General features: G+C 31.7%; 1 protein-coding gene across 4 annotated transcripts in view; it reads right to left on the bottom strand.

The window, feature by feature from the left end:
- Positions 1–14,555, bottom strand: part of SCAF11 (SR-related CTD associated factor 11) — a 90,594-nt gene that overhangs the window by 37,383 nt on the left and 38,656 nt on the right. For 3 of the 4 annotated variants that reach the window (XM_055394040.2, XM_055394042.2, XM_055394041.2), the window contains 3 exons: positions 13,546–13,703; positions 4,045–4,122; positions 1,078–1,178 (listed from right to left, as the gene is read on the bottom strand). In XM_055394040.2, the coding sequence (XP_055250015.2) occupies positions 1,078–1,178; positions 4,045–4,122; positions 13,546–13,703 (337 nt within the window). Of the gene's footprint in view, positions 1–1,077; positions 1,179–4,044; positions 4,123–8,177; positions 8,347–13,545; positions 13,704–14,555 lie in introns of those variants that run through there. The other variant, XM_055394043.2, reaches the window with a different exon arrangement.

Below are 14,555 nucleotides of genomic sequence, written 5' to 3'. Positions count from 1 at the left end.
TAAAATTTGCTCTATTGAAGTTATTAACTTGGGTTTATGGGTGGGCTCTTGAACTGAGTGTTCCACAAATCCCTTAAAATCTACGAACTTTTGTCTGTAAGTATATCTTATGACGTATCTTTTCAGGTAGAAGTTCTCTACAGTTTTCTTCAGATTACTAAAGTCTGTAACTTCCCAAAAGTTAAGATCCAGAGAGCTACACAGTCATAAATAAGTGGCACAATTCAGTAAATCTCAAGGAATATTGTCAATGTTTTTAGTAATACATTTACTCTCTTATGGTATTTGTATTTTGATGAAATGTACTAATGAACCATAGATTTCACTATGAATTTCATAATATACTGACTTAATACAACTTTGCAGCAGCTCTAAATATAGTTCAGATCAAAAAGGCGTTAAATTTTTTAAGTACTACAACAAGCTATTTTCAGTAATAAATCTCCAGTACACTACTAATTCAATTAAAAATTACCTTCATACCCGTTAAACTTGAGTTCTAAGTATTTCTAGGCAATTATGTTTTAACAATAGTAGCTAAGTAATCCAAACATGTTTAAAATGTTTTTCAAACATAAACATTTGTTACAGTACTAGCAAGTGTCTGCTACAACACAAAGAAGCAAAAGGAGAAAAATAATAGTTTCAATTACAACAGTCTCATGAAGAATGCTATACTGTATCATTAGTTACTTTCTATTTTCTGTCCATAAATACTAGAGCAATTACTCAAAATGTGGGCTGTACACCAATGCTTATGCATAATGGCTTGTTTTTTTACATGGCTATAACTTTTATCTTCTAAAGTATCAATCTATAACAAACTAGGAAAAAACTAAAATAAAAAACTAATTCATCAGAGACAAAAGTCAAATAAATTATATTCTCAGATTTCATCTGGTCTGTCCTTAAATTATCAAGGGAATGCTTTAAAAGAATTATATACATTGAAATTTCACATCATTTTTTAAGCACTCTCTTTTTTCTTATTTGCTAACTTCTGATTCTACACAGTTGGATTCCATTCCTAAAACTCATCAGTAATGAGTTTAATTATTAAATTAAACTGAAACTAACCTCATACAGCTTTTAGAATTTTCCTGACAGGATAGCTGTTTCTTAAAAGAGCTTTCATTTTGCTTGTCATTTGTTTCTTTCAACTGTCTTTTTACTTGAACCTGTGAGAAAAGCAAAATCATCTATTCAGAGTGATAATATGGGATCACAAATAACCTATACATTTCCCTTGAAAGAACAAAAAATTAAAGAAGCATACCATCTAAATTAAAGTATAGCCCAAATACATATGTTTATTAGTTCAAGTATGCTAAACTATAAACTAAGTATTTGTGCTAAGCTCTGGGGAAACAAAACAGTGAGAGAGAGGCATGCAAATGAGTTATGAGAGTGCTCAAAACAGAAATATAAACATAGATCTTATATATATATATATGTAGAACTGATTTCATCTGACGATACCAAAGACGACTTTTAAAGAGTAGATAATTTCTGAGTTGGTCTTAAAGAATGAATAGGAATTTGTCTAAGGAAAAAATATATTCTAAATGGAGGGAACACAGTTATAAAAAGAGTGCAAAGACGTCAATGTGGATGTGGAAGAAAAAGTTAGCAGGATATGAAACTGATGTAATATACTAGGACCAGAGGGTAAAGACCTTGAAAAAGAAAATAATTCTATAGAAATCAGAAAATAAATGAAGGTTTACAAGTAAGTGAATGAAATGATCAAATTTGCTTTTTTTGACAGTGATATGGAGAATGAACCAGTTAAAGAGAAACTATAAAAGCCAGGAAACTGGAAGGAAGCTCGTGTAACAGTGTAGAACTATACTGTATGAGACAATAGTTACTAGCCATACACTATTTAGCATATGAAAATGTGGCTGGTTTAAAAAGAGATGTAAGTGTAAAATATATACTAGATTTCAACAAAAACAATAGGAGATAAAATCCTTCAATAACAATTCTAAAATACTACATATTGAAATAATACATTAAATGTTAAAACAAAATATAAAAATTCATTTTAACTGTTTCTTTTTGTTTTTTTAATGTAGCTACTAAATGTTTACAGTGGTTTGTACTGATAGTATATTTCTATTGGCAGAACAGATCTAGTTGACAGCCTGAGGGTCCACAGAGAGGTAATGAAATGGAATGAATTTAAGACACTGTGCAGAAAGAGGAGGTAAAAATAATGAAAAGAGAAAAAATGGAAAATTCCAGAGGCTTTTGATCTGGGTGACTGGGATTACAGTACCATAGGAGATCCAACCAGTCCATTCTAAAGGAGATCAATCCTGGATGTTCACTGGAAGGACTGATGCTAAAGCTGAAACTCCAATACTTTGGCCACCTCATGTGACGAGTTGACTCACTGGAAAAGACTCTGATGCTGGGAAGGATTGGGGGCGGGAAGAGAAGGGGACAACAGAGAATGAGATGGCTGGATGGCATCACCGACTCGATGGACGTGAGTTTGAGTGAACTCCGGGAGTTGGTGATGGACAGGGAGGCCTGGCGTGCTGTGATTCATGGGGCCGCAGAGAGTCGGACACGACTGAGCGACTGAACTGAACTGAACTGAAACTGAGGTTGGCAGAGGGGCTGGGAATGAGATGAGTTTGGGGTTTGTTAATGTTTAGATTCCTTTGGTATTCTAGACAGAGATGTCCAACAATTGATTGAAAATATAAGCAACTGTGCATGTCTCACTCAAGTTTAATTGTAAAGGGAAAAGGATAATAAAGATTTAAAAGAAGTAAAAGGGCAAAGAAAGATATTAAGAGTATATAGATAATATCAATATGATAAAAAATACATTTTAAGTTTAACAAAATTAGATTAGCACTGTCCCAAACCTTTAAGTAACATTCAAATCCTATTAAATAAAACACATCTTATTCCAAGCAACAGAACAAAATTTTACAGAGTATCTTTGGAGGCTAATTCACAAAACATAATATATATGTGTGTGTGTATACACACACACATAGTCTAGAAAAACAGAGAACACATCTTTCAGAGAAGTTATGCTTTATAATTTTAATATCACAATCTGCATAATGCCGGAGTTACACAATTAAACATGCAGGATCTTTTACATATGTCATTTTATTTGAATTGTAGTCTCATTTGTACGTTATGTCACTGAGACTCATCTGGAGAAAATAACCAAAACAAATTATAAACACCTACAGTAGGAATATTTAATGTTTAAATAGTTTTGCATTGCTTACATACCCCTTTCTACTCGCAAAAATAACAACCAGTCTTGCTGATACTTGGGAAGTTTGTCTTTCCCATTAATGGCATCATTTATGTATATTGTATATCTTCATTTTTAACTTTCATTTTTACAGTACCATTCCTGATTTATCAGCAATAACGTCAAGAAATCTCTTTCCCACACATTTCACTTTACTTACTACTTACTCTTTTCTACTTTTCACTGGTTATTCATCAATTTAGGAATATTATTTCTATTTCTTTCTTCTTTTTTAGGTAAGCCAAAAATAAATGTGAATACAAATCATAATCATGGTTCATAATCAAATAACATCAATGTGATGTGTGCATCTCAAGAACATGATCAGGATTAAGCATTACAATAAAACTGTACTGAACAAAAGAAAAGTTATCTGCCCATAATAACTGTGAAACTATGAGAAGTCCTTCCCGTCCTTCTCAAGATTTTCAAACTCCCATATTTTTCTCCAATTAAACCATTTCCTTCAAGTACCGGCACTTAAGGACAAAGATACCATTTTATATTTAATTTTACTCGTTTCATCTTCTCAACATTATATGCTTTTCATGAAAACATAATTTTCAGGTACTCTGGACTTTTTTGTGGGGGTCTGTGGGGGTTTGTCTCTGAATCTAATATCCCATTCATTTATTTAATGAAGATTAAACACATTAAACTTAGTTAATTCACAATACATTCAAATATCTATTAAAGCAAAATCATCTCAATTAAGTTTACACAGTTCATTCTGCAAAATAAACTCTAAACCTTACCTTAACACAACCTTCTGATACACTGAATTTAAACACCGCCTGAAAAGGTTTCCGGTCAATAGGACACGAAGGCAGTGTCTGAAAAATCATTAAGAAATTATAACTTTACAAATGTCTCTTTAAAATAGGTCAAATTAAACTATAACATTTATGGTAAGTTTTTCACTGGAAAAGGAAACAACAGAAAAAAATTTTTTCTTCTTTCAAAGATAAAGATGAAACACTTTCCATCTGTGTCATGACACAAATAAATACCGTAATTTAAAAAAATTCATTCAAACATTTACTGAGCAACTGTATGCTGCTGCTGCTACTGCTAAGTCACTTCAGTCGTGTCCAACTCTGTGCGACCCCATAGACGGCTGCCCACTAGGATTCCCTTTCCCTGGGATTCTCCAGGCAAGAACATGGAGTGGGTTGCCATTTCCTTCTCCAATACCGTATGCTAAAGAAGTGGAATACAATGAACAAGAGAAAGAAGATCACTGTTATCAAGATAATACCTATTAAGACCTGCGGCCCAGTTGAGAACTACAACTAAAATGAAAGGAAGCTGGGCTGAAATCATTAGTTCTGTGATCCAAAGCACTTGAGAAATTCTAAATAAGCTGTAACAGGAATGGCTTGGACAGGTCCCTCACAGATTTTAATATTCTATGCCAATATTTCCCGCCAAAGAAATCTTGAATAAGCATCTGCCCTAGCAATTTAAAAGGGAAAAAAAATGTAGATATGAAGAAAAGGAAAGATTTCTTCACTCCTCCCTCAGTCACATAGGTACCCTTTCCAGAAGTAGTTTCTTACATATCTTTTTGGAGATATCAACGTTTATACATAACACATGTTATCTTTTAAATAAAAAACTCAGATGCTGAACTGACTGTTGTATTTCTCTTAATTACCTATCTTAGATTGGTAATTCTTAGATTGGCTCATATTACTATTTCACAGCTGCCCCATTCTTAATATGTATGTCATAACAGTTTTGATTTATATCTCCTTTTATATAATTTGAAAATATTTTCATACTTAAGGGCTCTTAAACAATCCTTTTCTTTAAACCGTCTATTCATGTCTTTTGCCTAACTTTTTTTTATTAGTTTGCTGTTCCTTTACAAACTGCATTAGGCTTTCTTTATAGATTAAGAAAAATTGTCCTCTGCCCACTCTAATTCTAAATCTTTATTTTGACACAAGTATTATTTCCTGTACTTTCAAAATTAATATGCATCAACTCTTAATTAACAGTTTCTCTGGTAGTATTATTAAATGTTTATATAAGGAAAGGTTTATATTATTTAAATATTTTAAGATAAAGTATGTCATCTACTAGGGTAAAAGGGAACTTTCTGCAGTCTGTGAAGACCATCCTAAAAGGTGTTATTTTAATACCTATGGTTTTAAAAGTAAATCAGGATTCTAACAACTTAATAGTAATAGTCTAAGAGAAAAGACAGTAATCAAGTTTTGATAAATAATCCTATATTCCCTAGTGGAAAAATGTTGATTTTTGCTTTTCTGGACTTTGGCACAAACCAAGATAAACCAAGTACAAGCACAAGAGAATGTGTGTGGCCCATGATCATATAATACATTTTCACAAAAGCTTGTGAGTTACTTTGGGAGCAGCCAAAACATAAACTGAATTACTTTTCACTACCCTGCTAAAAAGTGATTTTTCTTTTCCTAAGCAGGGAGGCCTTGATCCAATGCTTTACACCGTATTTGAATTAGGAAATGTGACCTTCCTCACTATATTAAATTGGTTCAGATTGGTAGAACCCACCTCAGCTTACTTCCAAGTACCATGGATTTAGGATGCTACGACTTTCCCTTCAGAAAAATTTGACCTTAAAAACCCACTACAAGGAACAACAAAGCTGTCCATACCTTTTCAATAATGCATTGCCAATAGCAATTCTAGTTCAAAGAACTCATCATCATAACTATGTGACTATTGTTTATATTAGCATTTACTGCATAAAATGTCTTAGCCTAGAAGTTGTATTAACACATTTATAACTCAAAAGAATACTCTATCATGGAAACCTTTAAGAACTTACTTTTATTGAAGTTTCAAAATGCATTTCCTATTTTAAAGGCAAATTTAGGTAAGTATTCATTAAATACATAAAATAATAATAAATTTTTGCTCCCTTCATTAAAAAAAAAACCTATTAAAATAGATGTGTAAGGGCTCTGTATCTACTTTCTATTTTCATATTCTGCCCTGTCTATGCGTGCGTGTGCTTAGACGCTCAGTCATATCCAACTCTTTGTGACCCCATGGACTGTAGCGCACCAGACTCCTCTGTCCATAGGAGTTTTCCAGGCAAGAATACTGGAGTGGGCTGCCATTTCCTCATGTTTAATGTTAAGCAAATTACATAGCCTTTCTATGTCTCTTTTGTGAAAATGGGGATAATAATCATCTCTGAGGTTTCTGCAAGAATTAATGGCATACACTAAGCATTATGTAAAGTCTTCCAAACGTCAACTGGCTTTATAGCACTAACAATAAAAAGGCTTGGTTCACTAATGAAAAGAAAACTCACAATATGATGTACATATACATGTAAGAGACAAATTGTTAATGTTTCAATTGGACTTTTCAAAGTTCATGACATATATGGACATTAATGACTATTTTTATATCTATTTCAAGTTGTAACACTACGATCCAAAAAGAGTCACTGTGTTAAAGGAATTTAAATATTAGATATAAGTCAGATACACCAAACCTTTCTAAAACTCTGAAATTATATAATCTCACTTTCTTCTTTATTAAATTTCCTCTGTTGACATCAGCTAAATGACACTCTTTCCTTTACCATGTTCAAAGTATCAGAGTTCTAACCTGAGTCATTCCATTTTGATCTCTTATAGATACATAAAGAGTTTTAAATAAGATTTTGATTTTGTTCTTTTTTCCGTAAGCATAACTGTCATGGATATGTGTAAGGTTTCACGTGAAGAAAGGGTTTCACTGCTATTTAAAAAAGAAAAAAAACAAATAAAAAATAGTAGTTGGAAAACTACTGCTATATATTAAGATAACCTGTATATACTTATATTTCCTAAAGATAATCTAGTTAACACTAGAAAATAAATTAATAGATTTTCTTTGGCTCAGGCTTAGCCATTAGAAAAATTTCTTAAAAACAGATTAATAAAAAAAAAAAAGCATACATGAGAAAATAATCTAAAATAGACAAAATATCTTTTGCTATGGCTACTGAGAAATCATGATATCTATTTCTGACCTTAAAGCAGTTTAGCAAAGCATTTCAAAGGGGAAACAGAAAATTCAGTTATACTAAGTCTTCACAGCATGCTTCAGTAAATAGTGATTAAAGAAGAATTAAATGAAAAAAAAAATCGAAACAGATTTTTTAAAATTAAGTGGATCTTTAATTTTTCATTGATGTATAATCTAAGAAAAATATAAGAGTACCTTATATTAGCATATGCTAAACCTCAAAAACACCATCATTAATAGACACTAAAGCATAAAATTATATATCTATGATGATCAAATAGCTTTAACAGGGAAAAAGAGGTTTTAAATAATGGTTTGCATTGGCTTAACTTTAAAGCATTCCTGAGGATTCTTCATCCTCGTAATCCAGCAGATATTTGGAAAATCTCAAAGATATTCTAATCTTGAGTTTGTGTCACTGAAAATAACTAATTTAGTTTTTAAGTTGTATAGTTTTAAAAATTCACATTTAAAACTAATGAAATTTAAAAATACACTTAATTCTGCTTTAAAATGTATTTTTAGTTCTGAAGAAAATTATCCCAAACTTTACAACAAAAATAAATACACTTTCGTTATTCACCATTTTGAGTCTCTCTCTATATATATATATAATGATTCACCTATTTTAACTGACAATGACTTTTAACAATTTTAAAAGTATCTAGTTTCACAGTCAAAGTAATAGAATATCATTCAACTTTGTGATACAGCTACAAAATGAACAGAATTTGATCGCTACTTTACAGTGTAACGTGTATTATAAGAACAGAGCATACATTTTACTGTGAATGCTCTCTAGTAAAGTTGTATCAGTTAAGGAGGCGATTTCAATAGAAAAAATAATCTTCCTAATGATTTCAGTAAAACATACCCTAGTATTCTGAAGCGTTGTAAATTCCCAGCTCAGACAAACCCATATTTAAATGTAAGAACAGGAAACCTTCCTTATTTGGGAATTCAGGATTCTTGATTTCTAATATTTCTTGCTTCCTGCTGCTGCTCTATCCTCAATCACAAAGGCTGCCTACCGATAGCCCCTCCTAGAGAGAGAGAAGCAAGTGTTAAAGGTAAGTGCTTAAAGACTAAATCTCAGTACCTATGCTTTAGGTAGGTCTGTCGGTCCATGGGAATCTCTAAAACATCAATCTCTCTGATAAATAGAGCACATTATATAAAACTTCAGTTCAAAATCAACAAAAGTGATTTAGGAATTACATTATCACAGGTTGATGCTTATTTTAAAGCCATTCACCAGGACCTATCCTTTCGTCTTGATGGTCCCAAGATACGTAGTCTGGACCCCTAATGAAAATGCTCACCGGTAGTTAGCCTACATATACACTGCCACATTTAACCAGTTATTTCAAGATAGTCCTTGTCAATGCATATTAATGAAACTATTGTTCTTTATAACCCACTTTCAGGAATGTATCCCTACAAAACATATGGCTGTCATTGATTAACAACAAGAAAACAGTTTATCTATCTACTCAAAACAAACTCCTTCATTTTCTTAAAGATGTATTACAACAGTTGGATAGGATACTTTTAATCTTTTTTTATTTTGACATTTAATAGTTAGGACTTTCTTTTTCTAGCACGAAAAGAGAAAATCCCATGACTATCTATATAAATCATTTTACAAATTCTGACATTTAAAATTAGACTATACAGAAATATACATCCAACTGGTAAAAATAGAATATTAAATGAAAATCTATTACATATATGCTTTGGATAATGAGCATTCACAGTATAAACATATTCTTTTTCTACCAAAGGTTATACACCAAAGAGTTAACCTACAGAGTAAAAACAACTGGGAATTTGGAATAATCAGTCACAAATTCAAGTTCTAGAGAAATCAGAACTAGCAACCTCTCTAATCTACTTTAATGATGAAGATAGACAGCCCTGAACCACCTACTGCATAAGTTGCAATAATTAAATGAATTGATGTACTTAACAATGCTTTATAAAGATAAGGACTAATGGTAGTGCTCCACAGATATGTTTAAATTACTGTTCACTGAGAACTATGTAACAGATTTGGTTTAGTTCAGGAATAAAGAAAGATTAAATTTTAACAAAATCTGTTGGGAAAATCCAGGCAATAAAACTTTGCTGAATTATGTTACCGAACAATAATCAAATCATTAGAATGATTAGAATTTTTCTACCCGCTGCTTAAGTGAACATCTGTATAAAACACATCAGTAGTCAAGATATGTCAACTAGTCATATTTTTATTTTTTTGGTATTATTAACTCAAAACTATACTCCTCACCTGTCTGCATTGAACACTGTTGTTTGACTTCTTCAAGAATCATATCACCACAGTAAGACTCTTCATTTCTAGTCTCATGAGAGAAAAGATACCCTTGCCAATTGTCAAATTTTTATTTCATTAACCTTACTTTCTCAAACTGAAGCTGTCAGCAAGTTGAGGGAGGATAATTTGTTTATAGTAGGAAAGTTAATCACATTTAAAAATTACTTAAAAAATAAGGGGAATATTTACATTACTTAAAAGTGAAAAGAACCCCAGTGGATATCAAGAACCTCCTAATCATACATATCGCATATTCCTTTAAACAGAGTTTAAAAAAAAAAAAAACACTTTAAACAGTTCAAATATGAAACGTTTCCAAGTCCTCAAACTTTAACCTTTTAAGGGTCAAAATTTTAACCACTTCTTGACAACCTGTCAAACCATAAATCTTATTTTCTTAACGTGCGCGCGCACACATGTGTGTGTGTGTTACCCTATTGTCTATTGAGGACCATAATTATGATTGGCTGTGAAGACTATAGCCATGTGTCAAACTACTCTAGCCTTCACCTTTCTAATTATCTACTTTAAAATGTGCAAACTCAGACAATCAAGATTAAACTTATGTGTAAACTAAATGTCCTCAATATGTTTAGACTACATTTTTGCTCACAGTAAAAATACTTAAATTTCTAAGTAGCTGGTAAAGTTTAATGTATTGGTTCTATATATATTTCATCAGGTCAAAGGTCTCCTTTAGTTCCAGATTCTCAGTTCTAACATTGATGTTTTAAAATAGCAAGAATTTCAACTTTCTTAAAGTGCCAATTACTATATCTTTGTTTAGATTACTATTCTATTTCAAAATCATCATTTTTATTTTATAAACCAACAGGCTTACCATCTCTTGAGATCCTTGAAATTAAACACAGAGTATAGTAGACATGTTTAATTTCAATTTGTTCTAGTGTTCCTAATGGGAAGCCATTAGGCTCTGGGCCATGAAGATCATTTCCATCTTTCTGCCCTAGGTAAAGTAGATGCTATGCAATATCCAGCAACTAAATTCAGTTACTTACTCACTTTAAAGTCCTCATATAGCGTTTGTTTTAAATAACCACAGAATCAAAATTTTAGACCTTAAAGAAACTGAAACTAATAGTGACTTTGGATATAGGTATTTTAAGAACACGAGAAATTCGAGGAGTGTGTCCAAAATAAATATACTAGACTATTATATACTTTAATTCTACTTGTTTTTTATGGAGAATTTCCTCAATGCCTAAAATATTATGGTGACAGTAAATAAATGAGTTCTTCTTGGTTCTTGATAACAGTTCCAAATCATATTTTAGTGAATCTTGAGTATAAATCTCAGAGAGCTCAGCGGAAGTTCTGAAAGACAGAGAAGACTAGGAAGGTGACCCTGAATATATTTTGTACTTTTTTCTTATTATGTAGATTTCCAATCACTGTAAATCTCATTTTTGATTTCTAACTTCCTACTAGAAGTGAACATTAGTAAAATTTAAAACTATGGGTCAATTTTTAAAAAGTATTTGTATTTCAGGCTATCTCTTGAAGTATTTAGAAACAAATTAAGAGTTCAGGATCCTTGCCCTGAATAACAAATAACCATTAACACAGTAATTTAAATGAAAGAATATATATGAAAGCCTTATTAGCACAAGTCTGGCCAGTTACTAGAGACTGAATATGGACACTTATTGCTAAAACCAAAATCCAAAGTAAACTACATGCCTCTTTTTAAGAATAGGAGGAGGCTGAGGAAAAGGAGAAGAGAGATCTTAATAACTAATGGTCATGGATAACTACACTAGTAAATATGAAATCTGTTTCTATTCGTCAAAGCGCTTATATACCTCAAACATATCTAATTTTTTATCATACCAATAAAAGATTCAAACTGAAAATTTAGTTCAAATCCTAAGTGATTCTGTTAACCAGTATCCATTTATTGTTTATAATGAACATTTTACTAGAAGACCATGTTCTTGTTACTGCTCAACTTAAATGGCTTATTTAACTGATGTATGCTATTTCCATTATGGACAATGAAATAATTCAGAATATTCTGTTTATCCTCTACTTTCAAAGTTAACTACTTTTGTTTAAACTATATCCCAATTCCCCCACTCTCTAACACAATTAATGGTAGTACAGCAGATAAGTATTTTCTTTTTAAAGCAATTTGGCTTCAAAAAAATGTTTATATCCAAAGAAGTAACACAAAACAAGAAAGACATTACATGTGAGAAAAGTGCTGATTGTACCATTATGTATGTAACCAAGTATTTTCAACCTAAAAATATTCAGCAAGAGTTAAAAAACAGGCAAGTTTAGCACTATTTAGTAGAGTTGAATATGTACATAGTCTACAACCTAATAGTACCACTTTAAGATTCACACTCTAGAGAAACCAGAACTTGCACACCATGATAAAGCTAATGGTTGTATCAAAAATACACGGAGTGTAATGAAGGAGGTGAATCAAGTCTGTTTTATATATTCTAATCTCCAGAGAAAAACACACACTCAAATCACGGTTGTTGAACCTCCCTATCATGTGGTTACTGCATATAACCTTACAAAAAGCATCGAATTGAAGACTTCTGCCCAGCTAGTAACTGTTTCTCTCCTGGAAGCAAAAATGCTTCTATTTTTAAGATATCTAATCACAGAACAAACCATGGTGCACTAAATTTAACACAGATGAAATCATTAGTTGGGTGGCAGAGAAAAATATGCATTCTCATTTCATTCGTAAACACTCCTGCAAATACACAGGACTGTTCAGAATTATACTAAATAATTAAACTCAAAAGATTTTTTCCCAGAATACATTTTTCACCTATCCTGCCTTCACCTTTCTTGCCAAAGACCAGTTTAGACTTTTATCTAATTAGAACTGTCTCAAGGATACTATTAAGAATTCAAATGGTATAACAAATCTCTTTTTCCTCCTCCCAGAACTTGACCATAGTCAGTATAGTTATGTTCCCTTTTCCACAATTAATGAAATACAGGTAAGACACAGAACTGTGAAAACCCCAATTATGCAAAAGGCAATTAATTCTCATGTGCTTAAGTACAACAAACAATTTGAATGAAGCTAATACTAAAAATATTTTAAAGATTTATTTCCTTTACTTTTACACACTGACAAATTACTAACTCAAAAAATATAGCATGATCTGTGTGACAAGTTTTTATTTCACAATTCATAACAACAGGGCTCATAATGAATACTCACTGTACAGTAGTATCATGATCTACTTGGCACAAACTGTATCAACATAATATATTAAAAATTCCAAATTTTTCTATTTCTCAATCATTTACTATCTATGAAGAACCTCAATAATATCTCTAACTTTGAAATTAGTTCATAATACAGGAATTAGAAGATGCTGTTATAAATTTTACTTCTGCCTCTTAAGCTATGAGACCTTGGCCAAGTTATAGAATACAGAATCCAAGTTTCCTCATCTGTAAAATGGAAAGACACTGTTACATCTGTTCTGGTTATCCCACAAGGCTGATATAAGGAAGAAATTTAATAATCTATATAAAAATTCTCTGAAAAATATAAAACACAAAGCAGAGAGAAAGCATTATTAATAGTAAGCAGATACAATCACAGGAGCGTCAAGTACACTGAAGATGAATTACTGTGTTTCTACCAGAAAAAAATACCTCATCTATTTTCCAATAATTTTTTTAAGGTATGCATTTATAATTTTTGTATTACAAAGCACAAAATGCTGAATATATAAAATTTAGAAGAGAATATTTAACAAAATTGGAGCAATACAGAGACATTTGTCCTAACTGGAAAAAGACACATTACTGTGAAATAATTTATGAAAGGCAGTATCAAGTCTGTAGGTAGAATAAAATCATGCTAGGGAATTAAAATACAATAATATTTAATATTTAGACTCACCTCTGCCCATTTAAGAATACAGGTCAAGCAGAAGACATGATTACAGCTTTCTGGGAAACCAATTTCCTTCTCTAACAGGCAACTGAGACATATTGGACATCTATCAGCTTCACTGTACAACACACCAGTGGTAGCAGTATTATCTTTGTTTTCTTCACCTATAAAGTAAAGCAGTCATACATGCTTTCAATTTCTCTAGATTAAATGACTTATGTTTCTGGTAGTATGATGGACTTGATACTCTAAAGGGCCCTCCTTCTACAAAGCAATCAGATCTTAGATACACTGTAAGAAACAAACTTCTTGAGCACAATACCTCCAATGTTTACTAATTTAAATTTAAGGAGGAGTGAAAATAATTTTTCATGAATTTAATTTTAAAACAATAATCATACAATTTAAATATTTAAAAATTAAAAAAAGGTCATAGTAACAAATCTCCCAAGCAAATCCATCTCTATGTATTCAGTTCCACCCAACGCAACAAGTAACAACTGTTAAGCTTGTTCTGTGTTCTTCCAAAGACATAATGGAATGCACAGACAAGCAAATCCTAATACATATTCTTTTAAACCTCCTTCTTCAGACAAATGCTAGAATACTATACACACCAGTTTGAGTTTTTTGTTGTTGTTTCAATCTAAAGATGGGACAATCACTTGTTTTCAACCTTTGGCTACTGCAAACAATGAAAAACTTATTTCTCACTTTCAACAGTACATCAACTGGATAAATTCTTAAAAATGGAATTCTAAACCAATGTGTCTGTACATCTGTAATCTGAATAGATATTGCCAAAAACTATACCCCTTAGGGTTTGTACTCATTTAAACACCTACCAGCAATGTAACCAACACACAAGAAGCAAGCAGTGCTTGCTCAAAAGTGAAAGAAACTCTAAGATTTGACATAAAGTAAAACAAAAATAAAGAAATAGCTGAAATGTGACCAGTATATGCCAAGCAAATGGAAAACCTGAGATCACCCTGAGAACACGTTCATACTAGTGT

This window comes from Moschus berezovskii, chromosome 6 (assembly GCF_049115385.1).
Source record: "Moschus berezovskii isolate FMDL1 chromosome 6, NW_MosBer_1.0, whole genome shotgun sequence".
Classification (NCBI taxonomy): Eukaryota; Metazoa; Chordata; class Mammalia; order Artiodactyla; family Moschidae; genus Moschus; species Moschus berezovskii.
Note: the sequence above shows the minus strand (reverse complement) of the source record. Positions and strands in the feature narration are given on the sequence as shown.